The 24,297-nt window shown below is 48.7% G+C and overlaps 1 protein-coding gene across 1 annotated transcript in view; it reads left to right on the forward strand.

Moving 5' to 3' along the window:
• Positions 1-24,297, forward strand: part of DBT (dihydrolipoamide branched chain transacylase E2) — a 48,927-nt gene that overhangs the window by 17,659 nt on the left and 6,971 nt on the right. Inside the window, exons 7-10 of the mRNA XM_088481973.1 lie at positions 1,687-1,853; positions 22,302-22,379; positions 22,542-22,733; positions 22,828-22,899. Coding sequence (XP_088338099.1) covers positions 1,687-1,853; positions 22,302-22,379; positions 22,542-22,733; positions 22,828-22,899 — 509 coding nt within the window. The remainder of the gene's footprint in view (positions 1-1,686; positions 1,854-22,301; positions 22,380-22,541; positions 22,734-22,827; positions 22,900-24,297) is intronic.

A 24,297-nucleotide genomic window follows, 5' to 3' on the forward strand; every position in this document is an offset into this window, starting at 1 on the left:
CTAATTATTTCACTTGAGATCTGTAAAACATGTACTGTTAGCGGTCCCTGAGGACTGGAGTCAGGAAACAATGCATCTACATTTGCGACTGAAGAGGCGGAACTGGGTTGTAATAAGGCGTTGTAGGCAAAATTCAATGAGGACCTGTTCACGCAGATGAGTCCCATGCAGAGCTGGAAGTAAGTGAAAATCCGCTGGTTTGGAAGCATACAGTATGTTTTACACCTAATATAAGGCAGGTAAAAGTGCACAATGAAGATGTTGACCAAAAAGCAGATGTTGCGAAAATACCTATTTTTTCTGTGCGCACTTCTTTGCACATAATACACTAAATTTATTCCTAACTTTGCACGAAGCACTGAGGGCCTCATTCAGCAAGGATCGCACAGGAGAGAACGCACACACTTGACCGATGTTTTTGCACTGCGCATGCATCGCACTGCATGTGTACAAACTAGTCAGTGCATTAGAGTACGCAGACTACACGCAGTGTGTACGCAGACCCCTCCGATATTGATTGACAGGTAGTGCCGTTTGTTGGTGGTGACGGGGGGTGGTCAGGCGAACGCAGGCGTTATAACGCTGTTATAGGGGCGTGCATAATTAAGGCAGTGCGCTGGCATATGCAGCAACACCGTAAGCTGTACACAAGAAGCAGCCAAAATCCAGTGACAGGTCAGGTCAACCACTATTATGCTAATGGGTTAGATGGGTCTCGATGTTACCGATATTTACGCTGTCTTTCGTGATGATCAGGCTGTGAGTAAAGGGAGATGGGCGGCATAGTCTGGAGCTGGGCGTCTGCATCTTGTGCTGCGGTCATCGTGCGTATGCATTGATTAGCATATTCTCGCAGCGGACAGGTGCATGCGTCTGCACCCATGCGTTCCTTGCTGAATCAGGCCCTGATTGTATACTACAAATAGACCATTTTATACACTGATTATACTAAATATAATAATTGAAGGTAGAAAGCATTTATATTTTGCTTGACCCCAGAGAATGATTCTGTCTTAGTAAAGCAGAGAAGCTGTTACAGGTAGATGTTGTTATTTAGTGTTCAACCATAAATCAATAAAACATTTTATCACTTAGCGTTGGCAATATCCTTTATTTTAAGAATAATGTAATGACGGAGCCAAGGGCAAACAGTATTGCTGGTACAAACTAACAAAAAACATTCCTGAGACACTTGTGAAACTTTACTGTTAAAATCATATATCTATATACCCCCTCCTTTCCCAATGACTTGAAAATCCTGAGTTATTTCATTTTGGACACGCAACAACCCGGGATTTTTGTCAGTGGAAACCGCTCCACCCGGGTCCAGTTACCCGGGGATCCTTCCCGGGTACCTATCAGGGTTTTACACCAGTAGGACCTGGGTGAGCTGAAGAGTAAACGGGTAATCCGGGTCCCTTTTCCAGCACATGAAGTAAGTGTGTGTGTGTGTGTGTGTGTGTGTGTGTGTGTGTGTGTGTGTGTGTGTGTGTGTGTGTGTGTGTGTGTGTGTGTGTGTGTGTCACTGGTCCGGGAATGGCCTGGTTTGGAATCGTGCCCCAAATCCTGGGTCAGACCTGGACTTTGGTGGAAAAGCGGTATTATTCACAAATTTTCAATTGTAATTTATCATATTCCATCTGAAAGATTGTGTTTTCTTTTGTATTTTGCCATTTATTTTTTAAGGGTTCCACAAAGCCATGGTGAAGACTATGTCAGCAGCATTACTAATTCCCCACTTTGGTTACTGTGACGAGGTGGATATGACCAGGCTTGCTCAACTCAGAGAGGAGCTAAAGCCTATTGCTGAATCTAAAGGGGTCCGTCTGTCATTTATGCCTTTCTTCCTGAAGGTAAGTCTCACAACACAGTCACAGGGCTCTCTGATAGTCATAACAAATCAGTGTAATACATTGCTTGCAAAAAATGAAGCGGTGTCTAAAATAGTATCGCTAAAATAAAAAGATTAAAAAAAACGAATTCTGTTTTTAATTTTGACCCCATTTTGGCTCTGGATATTATAATTATTATTATTTTTATTTATATGGTGCCACAAGTGTTCCGCAGTGCCTTACAAAGTACATAAATAATTTGACAAGCAACTTACAGTACAAAACAATATAGGACAAGGACATGGATAATAAACATTGCTACATTAGTGACCATAACACCTAGATATGCAACAAGGCGTAAGCAACCAAGTGTTGGTGCCCTGGTGGGGGGTAAGAAGTAGATGAAAGTAAAGTAAGGAGAAGCACAACAGGGTAGAGCTGCTATCAATAATACTGCTCGTAAGAGCTTACATTCTAAAGGGCAGACAAACATGTGTGACACAGATGCTCAGACGGGGAGGAAGGATCATGTAGTAGCAAGTTAGAATGGGAGCTGGAAGGCTTTGATGAAGTAGTGGGTCTTGAGAGCCTGTTTGAAGGATTGTAAAGAGGTGGAGAGTCTGATGGGAAGAGGAAAAGAGTTCCAAAGCTTGGGAGCAGCACGGGCAAAATCTTGGAGGCGGGAGTGGGAGGAAGTAATCAGTTGGCATGAGAGGTGGAGTGCATTTGTTGAGCGAAGAGGGCAGACAGGAGAGTGGAGAGAGATGAGGTCAGAGATGTAAATGGGAGAGGAATGGGTGAGGGCTTTGTAAGCGAGTGTGAGAACCTTGAATTGGGTTCTAAAAGAGAAGGGGAGCCAGTGCAGGGCTTGTAGGAGAGGGGAGGCAGATGTAGAGCATTTGGATAGGAAGATAAGTTGAGCAGCAGCATTGAGGACAGACTGATGGGAGTTGGGGAGACCAGATTGGAGGAGGTTACAGTAATCCAATCTGGAGATGACCAGTGAGTGTATGAGGGTTTTAGTAGCATCCTGGGTGAGAAAGGGTCTAATCTTGGAAATATTTTTGAGATGGAAATGACAGTACTGTGAGAGGCTCTGGATATGTGGTTTGAAGGAGAGTGAGCAGTCAAGGATAACTCCAAGACAGCGCACTTTTGGGCTAAAGCAGATAGTTGTGCCATCAATTATTAAAGAAATAGTGGGAAGTGAGGTTATGTTGGAGGGTGGGAAAATGTTCAGCTCAGTCATAGGGCGGAATTCAATTGTTTTTATCCCCTATCACGCCCGACGGAGCTATTCTATTCTTGCTCCTGTCGGGCGCGATCAGCTGCCAAGCGCTACATTTCAGCTCGCAGCCCCTGGGGGATGAGAGCTGAAATGTACGAAAAGTGACATGTTTGGGCGCCCAAACATCACTTTTCGCGATCGCGTCCAGCATTTTGGTCGGGTTTAGCTGCTTTACGCGGCTAAACCTGACCTCTATGGGCGCGATCACGGCGAAGAACGGCAGCAATTGAATGGCGGCCGCGATCTCCTGTCACTTTAGACGGGAGAACCGGACCGCGTAATCAATTGAATTCCGCCCTTAGACATATTAAGTTTAAGAAATTGCTGGGACATCCAGGAAGAGATAGCAGAGAGACAGTTGGAGATAAGAATGAGGAGAGATGGGTAGAGGTCATGGGAGGAAAGGTAGATCTGAGTATCATCAGCATAGAGATGATAATGAAGGTCAAAAGAGCTGATGAGTTCACCTAGAGAGGACATATAGAGGGAGAATAGTAGAGGTTCAATAACAGAACCTTGGGGAACACCTACTGTAAGAGGCGGTGAAGAGGAGTCATGAGAGGAGACAGAAGGACTGGTCAGAAAGGTAGGAGGAAAGCCAGGAGAGGGCAGTGTCACTTGGACCAAGGGAGTGAAGGATTTGCAGCAGGAGAGGGTGGTCCACAGTGTCGAAGGCAGCAGAGAGGTCAAGGAGAGCGAAAAGAGAGTAGTGGCCCTAGGATTTGGCAGCAAGAAGGTCATTGCTGACTTTTGTGAGGGCAGTTTCAGTGGAGTGGAGAGAACTGAAGCCAGACTGAAAAAGGTCAAGGAGGGAGTGGGAGGAAAGAAAGCTGGTAAGGCGGTTGTAGACAATACGCTCAAGGAGCTTGGAGGCAAAAGGGAGGAGAGAGATGGGACGGTAGTTGGGAGAGAGGGTTAGGATCAAGGGTGGGTTTTTTAAGAATGGGGGAGACAAGGGCATGTTTGAATGCAGAAGGGACAATGCCAGATGAGAGGGAGACATTGAGGAGGTGGGCAAGATGGGAACAGGCACAATGAGAGAGGTAGTGGAGGAGATGTGAAGGGAATAGGGTCAAGGGGGGATGTGAAAGGGGGGAGGACCAGATGAGGGCCATGACGACTTCTCCAGATACAGGGGAGAATGATGTCAGAGTCTGTAAAATGGATGGGGATGGGTGATCCGGGAAAGGAGGAGGTGTAGAGCTTGGGGGACTGATGTCCTGACATATGGAATCAATTTTAGATGTAAAGTAGGTAGCAAAGTCAAGGGCAGTGAGTGGGGAGGCGAGGAGGGGGTGGACAGAGGAGAGAGTTGAAGGTGGTGAAGAGACGCTGGGGCTTTGAGGACTGGGAGGAGATGAGGTTCTTGAAATAGGACTGTTTAGAGAGGGAAAGGGCAGCACTGTAGGATGAGAGCATAAATTTGAAGTGTAGAAAATCTGCCTTAGAGTGTGATCTTCTCCACTGTCGCTCGGTGGTTCTTGAACACTTCTGCAGATTTCTGGTGCATTTGGAATGCCAGGGTTGTGGTGTGGATCTGCGAGGGTGAGTAGTGATTGCCGGAGCAAACAGAGGGGGTCATTCAGACCCACTCGCTAGCGCAGGACGCTCGCAAGCGGGTCGATGTTACCCCACTGCGCATGCGCACGACAGAGGGAGCTCCGTCGTGCGCATGCGCGAGACCCGGCTAGCGACGGGGTAGCCTTCGCTCCGGGTCTCGCACCAAAAGGGGCTTGCTGTCGATGTTGATTGACAGCATGCCCCCTTTGGTGGGTGTGGCTGCCAGACGGAGGCGTTCCCATGGGAACGCCTACCGTCTGAAGCCGGCCCCACTGACATCACTAGTGACATCAGTGGGAGTGATTTTGGCTTTGATAGAGCCATAATCACTCCAGGGCTTGCGGCAGCGAGACCCTACCGCAGGGTCTCCGTCGCAAACACGATGGTCGCGATGGTCTTGACCATCGCGACCATCATCATGGATGCTCGCATAAGCTGTGGGTGGTCACCCACAGCTATGCGAGCTTCCAGGAGGACGCTCCATTTTCATGTAGGAGGGCCCTGATTCAGAGCGAGCGCTCTGGTCAGAGCGTCCGGCTCTGAATCAGGCCCAGAGTCCAGAGCAGAAGTAAGGGAGGCATTGTATAGGGAAGCAGCTTGTTCAGGGCAGGAGAGAGAGAGTATAGGGGAGAGAAGGGAGTCAAGCAGGCAAGAAAAAGAAACGGCGTTGATGGCATCAATGTTACGCTTAGAGATGGTGGCCTTAGGAGGTAGAGGAGAGGAAGGAGAGAGGGATAGGTTAAAAGAGAGAAGGTGATGGTCAGAGAGGGGAGATGGGGAGTTGGAATAATTAGAAATATAACGGTGAGTGAAGACTAGATCAAGCGAATGCCCACTCACATGCTAGGGTGAGGAGGTCCATTGGGAGAGACCAAATGAAGATGTGAGGGTAAGGAGTTTGGAGGCAGAGGAGAGAAAGTGAGGAAGCCAGGAAGCAAAGTTGTCAAGGAACTTAGAGGGAGGGCCAGGGGGACGGTAAATGACAGCTACTCGCAGGGGTACTGGTTGGAAGAGACGTATAGCCTGAATCCCAAATGTAGAGAATGTAAGGGATGGTTCAGAGGGTCGGAGTTGGTAGGAGTAACCTGGGGATAGAAGGACAACCAACACCATGGTGACCCCCAGGCCGAGTGGTGTGAGAGAAGATGAGGCCCCCAGAGGAGAGAGCTGCAGGGGAAGTGGTATCAGAGGGTGAAATTCAGGTTTCAGTAATTGCTAGGAGATGTAAGTTTTTGGAAATGAAAAGGTCATGGGTGGGAACAAGTACAGACTGATCTGGCATTCCAGAGGGCACAAGATAGAGGGACAGTGTTTATGGGAGAGATGTGAATGAGATTATCAGGGTTGCTGTAACGAGAACGTGAGATTAATTTGGGTGACCGAGATGAATGTAGTGGAGAGATTGCGTGGGCACCAGTGCTGGCAACCAGAAGGTGGTGGGCAGGGAGGGAGTTTAAATATTATTAACTTTTATATGGCGCCACAAAGGTTCCACAGTGCCTTACACAGTACATAAATGAGCACACAAGAAAAACAGTTAATAGTAATACAAAAAAAATGCAGGACAAGGTTTATAAACATAGCTACATAACACAAGCAGCAGGGCCTCAGCAACCAAATGTTAGGTGCCAATTGGGGAGTTAGGAGTAAATTATACTATAAGTAGGGAGAGGAGAAGCATGTGAGGGACGAGGGCCCTGCTCGTGAGAGCTAACATTCTAAAGGGGAGAGGCAGACAGACAGCGGCGACACAGATGGGGTAGATAGGAAGGAAGGATCATGGAGCAGTGGGTTAGGATATGTGCTGCGGAATGTGTGTTTAAGATGACCTGATGTTATGTCAAAATTAAGTCCTTCATCTATCTCTATGACAGAAAATAGATTTTGTTTGTGTTATTGAGAGATGTACAGAATAAAGTTGTAGCACTTTCATTTTTGTGTGTTACATTTTAGCATCTAAATACATCCTGCTAAAAATGCAGCTTATGCCATCCTAATAGAGTAGTGAATACTTTAGTCCCAGCTGCTGGGTGCAATGCCATGCTCCTGTGAGTGCATCTCACATGCTAGACCCACCCACAAATGGGTGCAGCCATGCCCAACATGCTGTAGTCCCACAGGATGTTGCTGTATCCGGGCCCAGAATTTCTCTTGGCAGCCCTGGAGATGACAGGCAGAATCAGGAGGGAATGGGGCTTAGTGGTGGGGTAGTAAGGCCATGGAGGGAGGAAGGTGGTTGAGAGTGGAGGAACAGGAAAGGCGGGGGAAAGAAGCAGAGGGTTGGAAAGCAGATTGATGAGAGAAAAAAGGAGGTGACAAGAGGGGGAGGATAGGGATGGATAAAGTAGAAGATTATGTGGACACTGAATATGGGGGATGTTTGAAGAAAGGGTGTTCATGCTGTGGACGAGGTAATAAGTGAGATGAAAACTGGAGTGGAGGCTGTGTGATGTAGAGACAGTGTGGGTAAAAGTTGTTAAATGTTCAAAAATACAGGTAAAAGAACAGTGCTGCTAATGTATGAGTGTAGCTCCAAAAGTAAAATATAAAGAGAGGAATGTGAGTAGTGGGTGAAGGAATTATTTATTAAAAGAATGATTAAAGTGGATAGATGTGATGCAATGGGAAAAGGCAATGCAAACAAAATTTTCTGTTGTATGAAGGCAAAATTTACAATGTACAGAGCCGATCCAGTAAGAAGTGTTTTGAAAAACAAAGATCAATCAATAAGAGCAGAACGCAGAGAGGGAAGTAATGAGATGTGGATGGAGGTGGGGTGGCGAGGCATGGAGAGGAGGCTAGGAGGAAGGATTAGCCGTGGGGTAGTAGGACCCAGGTGGGATAGAAGAGAACAAATGTGGAGTAATGGGAGAGGAGAGGGAGGAAGGCAGACAGAGGAGGGGAGATAAAGGAAGGAGGAAGTGGAGGAGACAAGGGGGAAATGATGAAGGTGGAAGAAGGGGGCAAAGCAGAGGATTAGGTAGACACTGAGTGGAAGGGGAAGTGGAAGAAAACATGGTCATGATGTGGCTGGGTTGAGTTTGGGGAGGAAATCTAGATGTAGGCATAAAGTATGAATGTGAGAGAGAGTGCAGGAGATAAGCTGAGAAGCAAGTAAAAGTACAGTGGAAGCAAATGTGTCTGTGCAATGACAAAAGTTTATAATTGAGTGGAGGAAGACAGGCGCCACAAAGCTGTTCTCGCTCACCTGTCCACCGCAAGGGGGCACAGGGGCCTGCCCCTCCTAGTACCTTCCTATCTCTAGGTGCTGTTTGAAACCCCCCTAGTGAGTTTTCCCGCCGCCTGTGTGGAGTGCAGTAGTGACCTTCCTGGCCTCTCAGGGTTATTTTGCCCGAACTCGTCCAACTTTTGAAGGTACGTATTTCTTTTTATTTTCTCAAAATTTTATGAATGAAAATTACAAAGGTTGTGGGTATTTTGCGGAAATACGTAGGTTTGTCCAGGGTGGCCTCTTAGGCACGCTGCGCCTCTTAAAATTTAGTATGTTTTGTTTTACTTGCTTTAAGGTCAATAAATGTGGTTTTTGAATCAGATTTCCATATATTCTCTCTTTGTACATCCTAATGAAGGTCACTGATCACTTTAAGAGTGTTAGAATTGAACTAATTAGGTGCTAATGATGATTTTATAACAGGCGCCTGTCAGGTGCACTGCACCTGAACCTGGGAGTCCCAGAGGTGCGCCTGACGCAGGGTTAAATATTACTTACCTTGTGCATTCTCCATCCTTCTTTTTACATATTTATATTTTTAGAGAGATCTGTGCCAGTGCTTTGTTTTTTATTGTCTTTTGTCCATTGGGCTAGAATGACTTTGTTTTACGGTTTACAAAACGTGTGGAGAGTAACATAGCAACTTTTTTTTTTGTTTGGAAAGAGAGCAATAAAACCATCACCCCAAGAGTTATTTCCTGGCATTCCTCAAAGGTTTACATCTGCGTGAAGCCCATGGCAACCAATCAGACAAAAGCTTTCATTGTATAACTTGCACAATTCAGGTAAAAAAAAAACAATTACTGATTGGTTGCTATGGTTTTAGTCCAGACCTGTACATGTAGATAAAACCAGTCGGTGCTAATTATCAAAAATAGAGCTGAACTTGATATATTGGGAGCGATTCAGCAGCTGTTCCAGAAAGAGCTCTGTAGTTCTTCAACAAAAAATAGTGACCAAGAAAAAAAAAAAAAAAAAAAAAAAATATATATATATATATATATATATATATATTTCTACTTCAGGGTCCATAGGGGGTCCACAGGGTTGACCTTGGGGTATAGGTTGGGAACCAAATCCGGGCACCACGCAGTTAAAGCTTTTAGCTCCCAGGATGCACTTGGGTCCACTCTCCCTATAACCCCACCCCCAAGCCAGAGTCACCTCAGTTTAAGTTGGTGCCCGGCCAGAGTCGGGTCACCGTTTAGTGCAGTGGGGAGCTGATTAGCAGCCCCTAAGCTTTATTTTTTCTAAAGGACAAAGTTTTTTATTTTTACTTTGGATTCTTCAGAGCGGCAGTGTCAGACTGTCCATAGGACGTCTAAGCTGTCGCTCCGTCACCCCGCTGGCGCTGAGACACCAGTACAGATCTGGGGATCTCAGCGGGACCCCAGAATCTGTACTAGCCGGACTCTGCGGGCGCCCAGGACTGCTGCCGGATCCACGGGGAGCAGGTAAGGCGCGGGTCACCGCTTGCGGTGATCCGCGCGTTTGAAATGCAGTCCTTTGCCTCCGGTCTCTGGGTACAGACCGGAGGCGCCGGCAGTGGCGGCGGGCCCCCCATACCCCGTGTGTCCACTAGACCACCAGGGACTTAACGATCGGCGCAGGGAGCCGGCGTCCCGGGGGTTAATAGCCGGCCAGGGGAGGCAGCCGTCCCTGTTACAGCGGCTCCTCCCCTCAGCGCGCCTTTCAGTATCTATAGCCTGGCGTCGCTGAGCTGCTTCCTCCGCAGGCCACGCTTCTTCTGAGGTCTCCAGCGACCATTTCTTTGTGGTGCAGCAGAAATCTCCGGAGATGGCAGTTGGTCCAGTCCCCCTGCGTACCTCACCATCAGGTCAGTGTACACAGCGCTGTAGCCTTCCCAGACACTGAATCTGGGTAAGTTGCATGCAGTGTAATAGTGCAGTATATTATATGACATGTTTATGTATATATGTGTATATCTGCATTGTATGTGACTTATGCTAGTGCTGACTGTACTTTATTATCTCACCTGTCAGTGTATATCTATCCCTTTTCCTTATCTGCCCTAATACAGCTGTACTTGGGGTGGTTCTGAGACATCACATTTATATACTTGTTAATATTTGTGAGGTTTGTCACATACTGTTGCGTACTGCACGTTGCCATATTTTGAGTGGAACTGTGTGTTGCATACGCTGAAAATGGGTCCCTGCAGCTGATTTTTAGTATCAGTCAGGACCAGCATAGCGCTGCTTGATCGCAAGGCTTGGTCGGATAGGTCTGACCAGGAGATAGAGCGTTATACTGCACCCATTTTTACTATCCTGCAAGCCATGTGCTGCAGGTGTTAGTGCGGAGGATTTAACTCTTAAAGGGTTCTGTATGTGGCGTCATCGGGTGCTGGCCCCTTTCACGACCCCCTTGGGCGGTTTGTTTTCTCAGGATCCTCTTAATTGCGGATCGCCGGGCGGGCCCCATTGTTGTACCTCACTTGGGGTTACTTTACCATACTGCCCTTTTTCATCTCAGGGTATCTCGCAGTTTTTGCACTCTTCCCTGCAGTGGTTTTTCGAGTATATGAATTCTCCCTGGTGTCACAATAGTCTGTCATGCCCCTTGCAGGGATTACCACAACAGCCACCCTGGGTGGATGTCGTTTTTCTACGAAACGCAAATTGGCGTGGTTGACGCCCTGTGGTTACTTCCCAGTTGGCTCTGCCGTGAACTGGATACTGTTTTGGGCTCTTTCCCTCTTACACGGGGGGAAGCCTATTATTATCCCTGCTTTAGGGCTGGTGGCAGGTCCATTCTGGTTAGAGTGAATGTTGACCTGCACCTGTATTATTATTATTATTACCAGTTATTTATATAGCGCACACATTTCCCGCAGCGCTTTACAGAGAATATTTGGCCATTCACATCAGTCCCTGCCCCAGTGGAGCTTACACTCTATATTCCCTATCACACACATACACACTAAGGGGTTATTTTGTTAGGAGCCAATTAACCTAACTAGTATATTTTTTGGAGTGTGGGAGGAAACCGGAGTACCCGGAGGAAACCCACGCAAGCACAGGGAGAATATACAAACTCCACACAGTTAGGGCCGTAGTGGGTATCGAACCAACGACCTCAGTGCTGTGAGGCAGTAACGCTAACCATTACACCATCTGTGCTGTATCATACACCCTCAGTATTACGTGCCTTCTGGTTCCCTGTTGCTGACTAGCGAGTGGATCGCATGGCGGGACTCTGGCTGTTGCCAGATATGAGGTATTACAACGGTGTTTGGCCTCCTGTCCCAAATTCCCTGAGGGTCATCACGAGCCCCTCCTGGGGTGGATGGGCGTGTTACTCGTCGGATTACAGACGTTACTACGCATCCCATTCCTGCATGGTCAGATTCTTCTGATCCGTAGGTGGTAACTCTGCCTGAAATCAGTTGTTACCCATCCTACCATGGCTATAGCATGGTTGGTTAATACTATTGCATACTGAGCTGATGCATTTGTAATGTTATTTCCCCTCCAACACGTCTGGGGTTCAAATGTATTTGGTGGCTCACGTAATATATGCAGTTGTCATAGGTGGACATGCCTATATTGGATACCAGTCTCCTAACTTTCAGAGTTCCGGCTGCGACGGTATCCTCCGTAATACCCTATGGCTGCGCTCTGGGAATGCAGAGGTGCAGATACCATCTATAGGGTAGATCTTGTTGGGTCCTGACCTTGACAGTGGCAGTACAAATTTCCCGCCTTCAGCTATGCCCACTACAGGGCCTCAGACTAAGTCTATTAAGTCTTTTTGTCCTCGTGGTCAGCCTAAAGGTCTGTTTCTTCATAGGCTGTCGGCCTTTACAGGGGCCGACATATCCAGTACCGAGCAGGCCTGGACTGCCAGCCGATCCTGCTTCTGAACCTACGGATATATCGTCAGCCTGACGAGACAGGCCTACCACTGGGAGATGGCGATTTTCTCAGTTCGCCCGGTACTAGTGTCTAGTTGCCGCGGCTCCGTGGGTAGGAGGGTACGCCCTCTCTTTGCTCAGGCGGCCTATTTTCATGTGATGGTACGCAGGTCCTTATTCGGACCCGAAAAGGGCCTTACAAATCCAGAAAGCTATACAGTTGTTGCGGTAAGCGGAGCTAATTGGGCCATCCCCACTTTCTCAGCGAGGGACTGGTTGTTCTGCTTTCTTTATGGTGCGGTGGCTGAATGGTCCTCTTTGGCCTATTCTCTGTCTCAATTCCCTGAACCAGTTCTTAAAGCTACCTGGGCTCAGGAGGCAAGCCCTATGCTCCATCATACTATTTTTACTTCAGGGTCCATAGGGTATCCACAGGATACCTTGGGGGTATAGGTGTGACGTCAGTCGCTGGGCACCATAGAGTTAAGCTTTTCAGCCTCCCAGGATGCACTAGGGTCCCCCTCCTATACCCCGCCCCCGAGCCAAGGCACCTCAGTTTAGTTTGGTGCCCGGCCGGCGTCGGGTGCACCTGTCGGAGTGGGGGCTAGAAGAGCCCCTGAAGCTTTCTTCAGTGCAGCTGTGGCTGCACATCTGGATGTACAGCATGGACAGTCAGTCCTGACGTCCATGCTGTCTTCCCTACACTCCCGCCGGTACCAGAACGCCGGTACCGATCCGGGGATGCTGGTGAGCATCTGGGGTCACAGCTAGCGGTGACCCCAGATGTTCCGGACCATGGCCGGATCCAAGGGGGACAAAGGTAAGCAGCGGGGTCCCGCGGTGGGTCCCCGCTGGTCACATGGTCCTAAGTCCCCAGGCAGGGGGCTCCCTGGGGACTGGCTGCAGCGTGGAGCCAGGCGACCAACCTGCGCTTTCCACTACCCCCTGGGACAGCGGACCGCAGCAGAGCGGCAGCTCTGCGGCGTCCCAGGGGTTAAATGCATGCCAGGGGAGCGCGCCTTCCCTGTCTCACAGCCAGCGCCTCCCCCGCTGCACACAGCCCTCTCTGCATGCTGCCGACTGGTCCTGTGGCAGCGCTCCTCCCCCAGGCCAGCCTCCTCTCTGCTCCTCGGCGGTCATCTTCTCCAGAACGCATGGTGAACGCTGCTGGAAGCGCTGGACGGAAGCATCGTGGTCTGGGTCCCCCCGCATACCTCTCCTCCGCTGTGGCTCAGGTCTGTGTATGCAGCGCTGTGTCCTACCAGGCCCTGTGTCTGTGTAGTTGAGTGATCAGCGCTGTTAGTGCAGGAATTGTTATTTCTCTGCTTTGTATGTGACTGTGCTAGCGCTGCCTGTAACTTTTCTTCTCTAAACTGTCAGCTTTATTACTGTCCCTGTTCTTTCTGCTAAAGCCCTTGCGGTGCGGTGCTGCAGGGTGGTCTCTCGCCTATTTAATACTTAATTGGTGAGAGAGGTCACATACGTGGTGCCATCATGTCTGAAAGTGATTTTCCCCTCCGGCTACAGTGTACCATGTGCAAAGTACCGTTAGCGGAGGGGGAGGGTAGCGCGGAGGGCCTTTGCCGGCAGTGTTTGTCCATGGCGCGGCCTATTACGGTTACAGCACCGGTACAGGAGCCGCCCTGGGCTTGTTTCGCTCAGGCGTTAACAGCTTTAGTGGGCCAGTTAGCTCCGCAGCCCGCGTTTACTCCGATGGGTTTGTCCCAGCAGTCTGTGGTGTCGTCACCCATGCAGGGGTTCCCACGACAATTGGTGGTACCCCACAGTCTCCCTATTTCCCCGCTCCCGGGTTCTCAGGAGCCAGCGTGGGTTAACTCCCTGACGAGTTCTGTACAGCACTTGTCGGATGTGTTGCAAGGGGAGTCTGTGATGCGGCCTCATAAAAGGCCGGTGGCGTCTCTGTCCGCTCCTTATGAGGATGATGAAGGGACGTCTGATGATGGGGAGATTCTGGATCCTTACGATCAGGAACCTCTTCATACTAAGGACGCTGATGCTAAGTCCAAAGTATATATTCCTGGACTTATTCGGGCGGTCCGCACAGCCTTGGTGATTGAGGACGAAGTTCCCCCAGCGGCTAAATCTAAGTATGCCTTTTTCATAGATGTTAAGGGCGATGCCACAGTCTTTCCTCTTTCGGGTCAGTTGGTGGACCATTTAGAGGAGGCGTGGAAACAACCTGGCAAAAGATACCAGCCGCAGAGACGCCTGGCGGTGGCTTATCCGTTCGCGGATAATTATTTTGCTAAGTGGGAATCCCCTCCACAGGTGGATTCTCACGTGACCCGTCTTGTCCGTAGTGCCACATTGCCGATGCCATCCATGTCCTCCCTTAAGGATGCTACGGACCGCAAGGTAGAAATCTGCCTGAAGTCCGCTTATTCCCTTGCAGGGGGGGCAGCACGGCCGGCTATGGCCATTTGCTGGGTTGCCAGAGCGATGGAGCGCTGGGCGGATTCATTAGAGGCTTCTTTTGAATCCGACTGTCCGGCCGAACAGGCGGAGTTGATTGGCAATCTCCGTGATTCGGCCACCTACATCAACGAGGCGGCTCTAGACATTAGTACTCTGGTGTCTAGAATTTCTTCAGCAGCGGTAGCTGCTCGTCGCACCTTGTGGCTGCGATCCTGGAAGGCGGACGCAGATTCCAAGAAAGGTCTGGAAGCGTTGCCGTTTACTGGAGAAGTTCTCTTGGGTCCGGATCTGGATAAGATTGTGGCCACGCTGGCATCTCCAGTCCGGGCCTCCCTTTGGGGGATCCCAGGGTGGGAGGCCGCCTGCTACAGTTCGCCCAGTTTTGGTCAACCACTACGACAGACACTTGGGTTCTGGAGGTGGTTTCCCACGGATACGCCCTCTCCTTCCGGCACAGACCCCCGGCTCGCTTCTTCACCACGGGTCTACCATCAGACCGGAACAAGGCTACGGAGCTGCGGAAGGTATTGCACACTATGCTCCAGGCTGGAGTTATAGTGCCTGTTCCATTCTCCCAGAGGGGCCAGGGTTTCTATTCAAATCTATTTTTGGTACAGAAACCCAATGGGTCATATCGTCCGATTCTCAACCTCAAAGCACTCAACAAGTCTTTGCGGGTCCCGAAGTTTCGGATGGAGACCCTACGGTCCATCATTCTGGCGCTGGAACCTGGGGACTACATGGTGTCATTCGACATACAGGACGCTTACCTGCATGTCCCTATTCTTTTGCGCCATCAACAGTTCCTCAGGTTTGCAATCCGCAGCGACCACTTCCAGTTTCGGGCGTTACCTTTTGGCCTGGCAACAGCACCACGTGTTTTCACCAAGGTGATGGCGGTCATGGCGGCTTCTCTGCGGCTGCAGGGAGTCCGCATGTTGCCGTATTTGGACGACCTGTTATTGGTGGCAGGATCTCCAGAGCTCCTGTTACGCCACTTGGACCTGACCATTGCACTGCTGCAACGGCACGGCTGGCTAATCAACTGGCAGAAGTCCACTCTAATCCCGTCTCGGAGGATTCTGCATCTTGGAGCCTTATTGGACTCGGGACAGCAAAGGATCTTCGTGACGGAGGACAAGATCTCTGCTTTACAGTCAAGGGTGCGCAGTTGCCTGCACAGCCGCCGGGTGTCCTTACACTCGGCGATGAGGTTACTGGGCTCCATGGTGTCGGTGTTCGACATGGTGGAATACGCCCAGTTTCACTCCAGACCTCTGCAGCACCTGATCCTGTCCAAGTGGAACGGGCTGCCTCAGTCTCTGAAGTCCCAGACGATTGTGTTCACCCCGGAGGTTCGCCTGTCCCTTGCGTGGTGGTTACAGACGACCCACCTCAACAAGGGACGTCCGTTCTGGGTTCCAAATTGGGTCCTGTTGACAACGGACGCCAGTCTTCGGGGCTGGGGAGCAGTTTCGGGTCCACACTTGTTCCAGGGCAGGTGGACGCCGACAAAAGCGGAGCTTCCAATAAATATCTTGGAACTCCGTGCGGTCTTCAATGCTCTCCAGCAGGCACAGCGGTTTCTCCAGGGTCGCCCGGTGCAGGTCCAGTCGGACAACGCTACCACCGTGGCCTACATAAAGAATGGTCCCTGCACCCGGACGTTTTTCAACTACTGGTGGACAGGTGGGGTCTTCCAGAAATCGACCTCATGGCGTCCCGGCACAACAACAAGTTGCCGGTGTACGGGTCTCGCACAAGAGACGAAGGGGCGTCTCTGGTGGATGCTCTGTCCGTCCGGTGGACGTTCCGGTTCGCATACCTGTTCCCTCCGGTCTCCCTTCTTCCACGGGTAATCCGGAAATTCAAACAGGAAGGAGGGACGCTCCTGTTGATAGCTCCCGCGTAGCCCAGACGACACTGGTTCTCAGACCTTCGGGGTCTGTCCGTGGACAGTCCTCTGCGGTTGCCGCTACGACCGGACCTTCTGTCTCAGGGTCCTTGCCTTCACCCGGACCTGACTCGGCTGTCTTTGACGGCGTGGCTGTTGAGACGGCCATGCTGAGGTCCCGGGGGTTTTCCAGCTCTGTGGTGCGTACCATGTTACGAGCTCGGAAACAGTCTTCCGCGAGGATATACCATCGCGTGTGGCATACGTTCTTCCAGTGGTGTCGACCGAGAGGTTATGCACCGCGGGAGTTTCGTCTGTCTCGGATTCTCGCCTTCCTGCAAGCGGGACTAGATCATGGGCTTCGCCTTGCTTCTTTGAAGGTACAGGTTTCGGCCCTATCTGTCTGGTTTCACCGTAGGATTGCTACAATCCCGGATGTGCGCACCTTTATGCAGGGTGTTCTCCGCATTCAGCCGCCCTTTGTTCCACCTGTGGCGCCTTGGGATTTGGCTGTGGTCCTGAGGGCTCTCCAAGGACTGCCGTTTGAACCACTGGGCTCAGTGGATCTTAAATGGCTAACAGCTAAGACTGTTTTCCTTCTGGCCATTGCTTCGGCCAGACGTGTTTCTGAGTTAGGGGCTCTTTCTTGGTTTTTCATGGGAACAGGGCAGTGCTCCGCACTCGGCCCGAGTTTCTTCCCAAAGTTGTTTCCCAGTTTCATGTTAACGAGGAAATAGTTGTTCCGGCCTTTAACTCACCGGGTCTTTCCGTGGGTGAGGCCTCTTTGGATGTTGTGCGGGCCTTAAGGACTTATGTTGACCGCACTTCTTCGTTTAGGAAGTCGGACGCTTTGTTTGTCCTCTATGGCTTCCGTAAAAAGGGTTGGCCTGCTTCAAAGCAAACTTTGGCAGCCTGGATCCGTATGGCTATTTCTGAAGCTTATCTTCATGAAGGCCTACCGGTCCCTCCTTCTCTGAAGGCTCATTCCACTAGGTCTGTGGGTCCTTCGTGGGCAGCTCGACGTGGTGCCTCGGCAGTTCAGATCTGCAAGGCTGCTACGTGGTCCTCTGTCCATACCTTCGTGAGGTATTACAGGTTTGACACCTTCGCCTCTCAGGATGCTTCCTTCGGGCGGCGGATTCTCCTTTCTGCACAGGAGCGTCCCCGCCCTTAAAGGATACTGCTTTGGGACATCCCCAAGGTATCCTGTGGATACCCTATGGACCCTGAAGTAGAAAATATGAGATATGGTAAGAACTTACCCTTGTTATCTCTATTTCTACGAAGTCCATAGGGTTCCACAGGACTCCCGCCCTGTCGCACCTGTGCTGCAGATGGGCTTTGCTCTGGTCACCGGTTTTCCGTCTCCCTCTGGTGAGAATGTGATTCTTGTATGTGTCCAGATCTTTTTTCTCTCTCTTCCTTCTCCTCCTCCGGCCTATGGCTTGATAACTAACTGAGGTGCCTTGGCTCGGGGGCGGGGTATAGGAGGGGAACCCTAGTGCATCCTGGGAGGCTGAAAAGCTTAACTCTATGGTGCCCAGCGACTGACGTCACACCTATACCCCCAAGGTATCCTGTGGAACCCTATGGACTTCGTAGAAATAGAGATAACAAGGGTAAGTTCTTACCATATCTGATATTGTTTGGAACCTGGGGACTTTATGGTATCACTGGATATACAGGACGCGTGCCTACGGGTACTTACAGAGACCTTGCCTCAGCATGGACTGAGGTTTGCTGTATCACAGCACTTACGATTTTTCGGGCTCTGCCTGTTGGGACTGTTCTCAGCCCCACAGGGGTTTACCAGCGTTTTGGATTTTCTGACAGTTCTTCTGTTCAGTATATCCCAATGCTCATGTACCTGGATGGCCTCCTGCTCTTAGCAGGATCACAGATGTACTTTACAGCCGGGTCAGGTTGACTGTGGCTTTTTCAGGGTGCAGACGTTTAATCAATGGGGAAAAAGTTCTCCCTGCATCCCTCTCTGGGTATTCTTCACCTAGGAGCCCTGCTGGATTCTCAGAATCTGAGAATTCTTCTGGCGTAAGACGGCATCTCCACTCTTCCATTAGGAGTACATGGATGTCTGCGCAGTCGACATATGTCTTTACACTCTGGGATGCATGGTCCACTATTCAGTGTCTGCCTTTGGAAGGGTGGAATGGGCTTAGTTCCATTCCAGGCCTTTCCATAATTGGCTGATCTCCAGATGGAACAAGTTTTTTCTGTCTGATCACTGTTCAAACGATGATGCTCTCCCCGGAGGCAAGTCGGTCCCTTTTCGGGTGACTATGGCCATCTCGTCCAGGGTATTCTTTGCTAAGGACAGTGTCTGGTTCGCATCCATTTCAGTGCAGTTGGATGTCTGTCGATTCCACCCTGTCAATTAACTTGTTGGAACTTTAGCCTGTCTTGGGCCTTCACTCTGGCATAGCCCTTGTTTCCCGGTGAACCTGAAAAAGTTCAGTCCGACAGGGTCAGAACAGTGGCTTCCTTTTTAGCAATACTGTTCGTTGGGTGGCAATGTCAGGTATGTCATACATTCGGACATTGTCTGAGGGTCTCCTCCTGACCATCTCGACAGTGTTCATTTCAGGTGCTCTCCATTGGGAAGCGGGAGTCCTCAGCCGTCATGACGTGCATCCCGGGGACTAGTCTCTTCCCCAAGAGAGGTTTCATCTCCTGGTGAGCAGGGGGGGGCCCTCCTGAGGTGACCCTCATGGCCTTCTGACTCTATCACACTATGGTGTTACAGTCCAACTCTGGGGATTTTGAAGCAACCTTCAGTGACTCTTTGTCGGTGAAGTGGTTCTTCCAATTTGCGTACCTGTGTTCTCCGGTCTCCATTCTTCCTCGAGGGAAGTGTTTCAATCGAGACGGAGATGCTTTCCTGCTGGTGGCTCCTGATTGCCCCAGATGTCAGGGGTACTTGGTTTTTCGGAGTCTCTCCATCGATACTCCATTCCTGATGCTTCACTGCCCAGATCTGTTGTCTCAGGGTCCTGGGGTTTGCCTTGGACCTGGGTCGTTTGTCTTTGACTGCGTCCCTACAGTGGTCTTACGGCTTCCCTGGCTTGGTCATCGTTGGAATGATTAGAGCACATGGATCAGCTTTTGCTGGGACCTACCACAAACTGTGGCAGCCATAATTCTTATGGTATTATACCTGTCGATACGATCCTCTGGTGTCCAGGATTTCCAGATATTCTGGCATTCCTTCCGGCTGGCTTGGGTTTCACCCTCGGCCTGGCCTTCCTGACAGTGCGGATCTCTACACTGTCAGTATGATTAAGATATGGAATTGCTCCGCTCTGGTATCCAGTTCATCCTTTGGAGTGTTTTCTGGATTATGCCTCCATTTGTCCTCCCTAGGGACTCCTTGGGAGTTAGTAGTGGTTCTTCGTTAACTCCGGGGAAAGTTAATGGAACCGCTGGTTGTGATAGCCATTACATGGTCTATTGCTTTGGCTTTCTCTCTTTCTCTCAGGGAGTTTATATCAACCAGGTGAGTGTCGGAATTGGGAGCGTTCTCATGTGGCTCCCTCTTCTGGAGGGCATCTTGTCAGGGTGTGAGTTGCTCTCACCCTGTGTTTCTTCTTAGTGATTTTTAGGTTCCATATTATTCTGGAACTTATGGTGCGGCCATTCAGTCCCCAGTCCTCTCGGCTGGTGTGGCCTCATTGACTGTGGTCCGGCCTCTGTGGATTTATGTGATCCATTCAAGTTCCTGACGGAAATCGGACTCCTTATTGGTGGTCTGAGATTTCTGGTTTTAACAGGAAAGGATGGCAGGCCTATGGCCAAATGTTGGCTGGACGGCCTTGTATGTTTTCTCCAGGGGCCTACCCATGGGTAGGCCTTTCTGTTGATGCTTGTTTTTTCTCGGGCCATGTAACCCTCGTGGGTGGCTCGCTGTGGTGCCTTGGCTGTTTTGCCTTGCTAGGTGGCCACGTGGTCTTCTGTCCACACCTTTTTAAGGTTCTAGGCATTGGTTTCCTTTGCCTCACAGGATGCTTCCTTTTTGGCGGAGGATTCTCCTCTCAGCACAGGAGCGTCCCCTACCTTGGTTGAACTGCTTTGGGACATCCCCAAGGTCAACCCTGTGGACGCCCTATGCACCCTGATGTAGAAAACAAGAGATATGGTAAAATTACCTTTGTGATCTCTGTTTCTACGAAGTCCATAGGGTCCACAGGGCGCCCGCCCTGACGCACCTGGCTTCAAATGGGCTGTGTGGCTGGTCACCGGTTTTCCGTCTCCCATTTCTGTGAGTATGGTTATCGAGTGTTCCAGTTTTCTCTCTCTTTTTCTCTCCTCCTCCGGCCTTTGGCTACTTACAAACTGAGGTGCCTCTGGCTTGGGGGTGGGGTTATAGGGAGAGTGGACCCAAGTGCATCCTGGGAGCTAAAAGCTTTAACTGCGTGGTGCCCGGATTTGGTTCCCAACCTATACCCCAAGGTCAACCCTGTGGACCCTATGGACTTCGTAGAAACAGAGATAACAAAGGTAAGTTCTTACCATATCTCTTGTTATATATATAAAACATGCAACGAAAGCTTAGCACTCCTCCTCTCATCTATTAATGGGTGCCCTCCGCAAATAATAACAAAATAGGCAGCTGCCACTGCTGCCTATATATATATATGTGCGCTATATCAATCACAATAGGGTATTCAATATACACATATATGTTTATAGTAAAGATGTAATACTGACATTAATGCATGGGCCCCAGCATCATATAAAACATTTAAGACATATGAGCTTAAGCTTATAGTCATAGCAAACACAATTGTAAAATGACAACCCTTCCTAAGGAGGGAGAAAATTTTTTAAAAAATGCTGAAAGTCCCAATAGCATAAATGAATAATCCAAAAGTAAATCCTCTAGTATGGAATTGTTGATACAAAGTTCCAAATTTGTTGCAAAGAGAGAGAATTATATATTATGAATACTTTTCTGAGAATGTGCAACAATGTCTCTGCTAATGTGCAGTGGAAGTGTTCACATAAATTCCATTATAGTATTGCCCAAGTAAGCTGTATAGTGTGACACTGCTTGCCGATGCACCATTTGTTTTATATGATGCTGGGACAAGATAGAGGGAAAGATGAATGCAGCAATGTACAGAGACATCCTGGATGAAAACCTGCTCCAGAGCGCTCTTGACCTCAGACTGGGGCGACGGTTCATCTTTCAGCAGGACAACGACCCTAAGCACACAGCCAGGATATCAAAGGAGTGGCTTCAGAACAACTCTGTGAATGTCCTTGAGTGGCCCAGCCAGAGCCCAGACTTGAATCCGATGGAACATCTCTGGAGAGATCTGAAAATGGCTGTGCACCGACGCTTCCCATCCAAGCTGATGGAGCTTGAGAGGTGCTGCAATGAGGAATGGGCCCAAAGATAGGTGTGCCATCATATTCAAAAAGACTTGAGGCTGTAATTGCTGCCAAAGGTGCAGCAACAAAGTATTGATCAAAGGCTGTGAATACTTATGTACATGTGATTTCTTAGTTGTTTTTTTTTAATTAAATTAGCAAAAATCTCAAAAAAATCTTTTTACACGTTGTCATTATTGTGTATTGTGTGTAGAATTTTGAGGACAAAAATGAATTTATTCCATTTTGGAATAAGACTGTAACATAACAATGTGAATACTTTCCGGATGCACTGTATATATTTTGTTCTATGAATAATCCATTGTCTTTCTGTTTTTGGGAACATCACATTGTGCATTAAAATTTCATTATACACTTTTTTTTTTTAAATTTAAATTAGAAAATAGAAAAACATTTACAAATATTTTTGCAGGTCAACATCTGAGTACCATTAATGTAGTAGTCATTTGTGTATAATTATTGCCATTATTCGGTATTGATAAAGAGTCCATCATTTTAAGGAGCACTGTACTAGGAGAATAAAGACACACAATTATTGTTTTTATTAGCTCCATAGATTGTTTCTAACTGTTTAGAATATTTTGATCTTGAAGATTTGATCTCCTTAAATTTAATCTTTTTCTTTTGGTCGCTGCTTACACATAGACAGTGCGACTATTGTCAGATTCGCTGTTATGATGACTGCATCTGATGAAAAACGGCAGCTTGTTTGGCCAGTTACATGACTCTCACCTTGTACCTTAGATATTTATTGTCATTCTTCTTCTCCGCAGGCAGCCAGTCTGGGTCTTCTGCAGTTTCCAATTCTTAACGCCTCACTGGATGAAAACTGTAGAAATATCACCTATAAGGTGAGTGAAAACGCTATGACTGCAAAACTCTGAGGGATCTTCTGTAGAAGATATGAAAGGGAAAGTGAGATGCATTTTACAGACACTTTTTTTAAAAGCGATTCCTGAAAATTGTAAACCTACATGTGACCCTTGATTTACAAACTTTTGCTTATTTTTTAGGCAGCTCACAACATTGGGATTGCTATGGACACACACCAGGGTCTGATCGTCCCTAATGTGAAGAATATACAAGTCCGTAGTATATTTGAGATTGCTGCTGAGCTGAACCGCTTGCAAAGTTTGGGAGCCACAGGGCAGCTGGGGGCCACAGATCTTACCGGGGGCACATTTACCCTTTCCAACATTGGTTCGGTAAGATAATCGCAGTACATACTTCACATAACGAAAAATGTAATCCATGTGATATGTCTGCAGGGTGCATTGACTTCTTATGTTACCTTCCTAGATCGGAGGTACATATGCAAAACCTGTTATTCTGCCTCCAGAAGTGGCAATCGGAGCTATTGGAAAACTACAGGTCAGTCAATTGTTATTGACACATATCTGCTTCCTAAATGCTCTCTTAATACAGATTAAAAGGATCACATATCTCACTGTAATACTGACTGTAAATTTATACCAAATATGTTATCAAACATCTTTTTATTGTGAAAGTAACAAAGAAAGAGAAAATAGAAATTACACACAAACAAGAGCAAAATGTATAAAAAGAGAAAAGTCTTAAACTAAAGCACAACATTAATCTCCTTGTCAATATGCAATAGAAAGATCATACATACAGTCAGGTAGATAAATATTGGGACATTGACAGAATTTTCATATTTTGGCCTCTATTCACCACCACAATGGCTTTGAAATGAAACAAACAAGATGTGCTTTAACTGCAGACTTTCAGATTTTATTTGAGGATAATTACATCCAAATCAAGTTAACGGTGTAGGAATTACAACGGTTTCTATATGTGCCTCCCACTTTTTAAGGGGCCAAAAGTAATGGGACTATCAACTCAAAAGCTATTTCATGGACAGGTGTGGGCTATTCCCTCGTTATTTCATTATCAATTAAGCAGGTAAAAGGTCTGGAGTTGATCCTAGATGTGACATTTGCATTTGGAATCAGTTGCTGTCGACTCTCAATATGAGATCCAAAGAGCTGTCACTATCAGTGAAGCAAACCATCATTAGGCTGAAAAATCAATATAATCCCATCAGAGAGAAAGCAAAAACATTAGGTGTGGCCAAATCAACTGTTTGGAACATTCTTAAGAAGAAAGAACGCACCGGAGAGCTCAGCAACACCAAAAGACTCGGAAGACCACGGAAAACTACTGTGGTGGATGACAAGATGTAGGCCCTCATTCAGAGCCGTACGCTCTGAGCAGAGCGCACGCTCTGAATGAGGGCCGGCCTCCATGAAAATGGAGCGTCCTTCTGGACGCTCGTATAGCTGTGGGTCACCACCCACAGCTATACGAGCGTGCATTTTGATGGCCGCGATGATCGAGACCATCGCGACCATCGAAATTGCGAGCCGGAGCCTGCGGATGAGGTTTTCAACCGCAAGCTCCGGAGTGATTTTGGCTCTATCAGATGTCAGTGATGTCAGTGGGACGGCTTTTGACGGGAGGCGTTCCCGTGGGAACGCCCCCGTCAGGGAGGCACGCCCCCGGCACGCCTACCAAAGGGGGCGTGCTGTCAATCAACATTGACAGCACGCCCCCTTTGATCGGACACAACGAGCGAAGGACTTTCCTTCGCTCGTCGCATCTGGCGCATGCGCACGACGGAGCTCCCTCCGTCGTGCGCATGCTCAGTCCAGAACATCGACCCACTTGCGAGCGGACAGCCGCTCGCGAGTGGGTCTGAATCAGGCCCGTAAACCATTGGTGAGCCACAAAAACGGGAAGGCCAGATTA

Source organism: Taudactylus pleione, unplaced genomic scaffold (assembly GCF_031769625.1).
Source record: "Taudactylus pleione unplaced genomic scaffold, aTauple2 ptg000017l, whole genome shotgun sequence".
Lineage (NCBI taxonomy): Eukaryota > Metazoa > Chordata > Amphibia > Anura > Myobatrachidae > Taudactylus > Taudactylus pleione.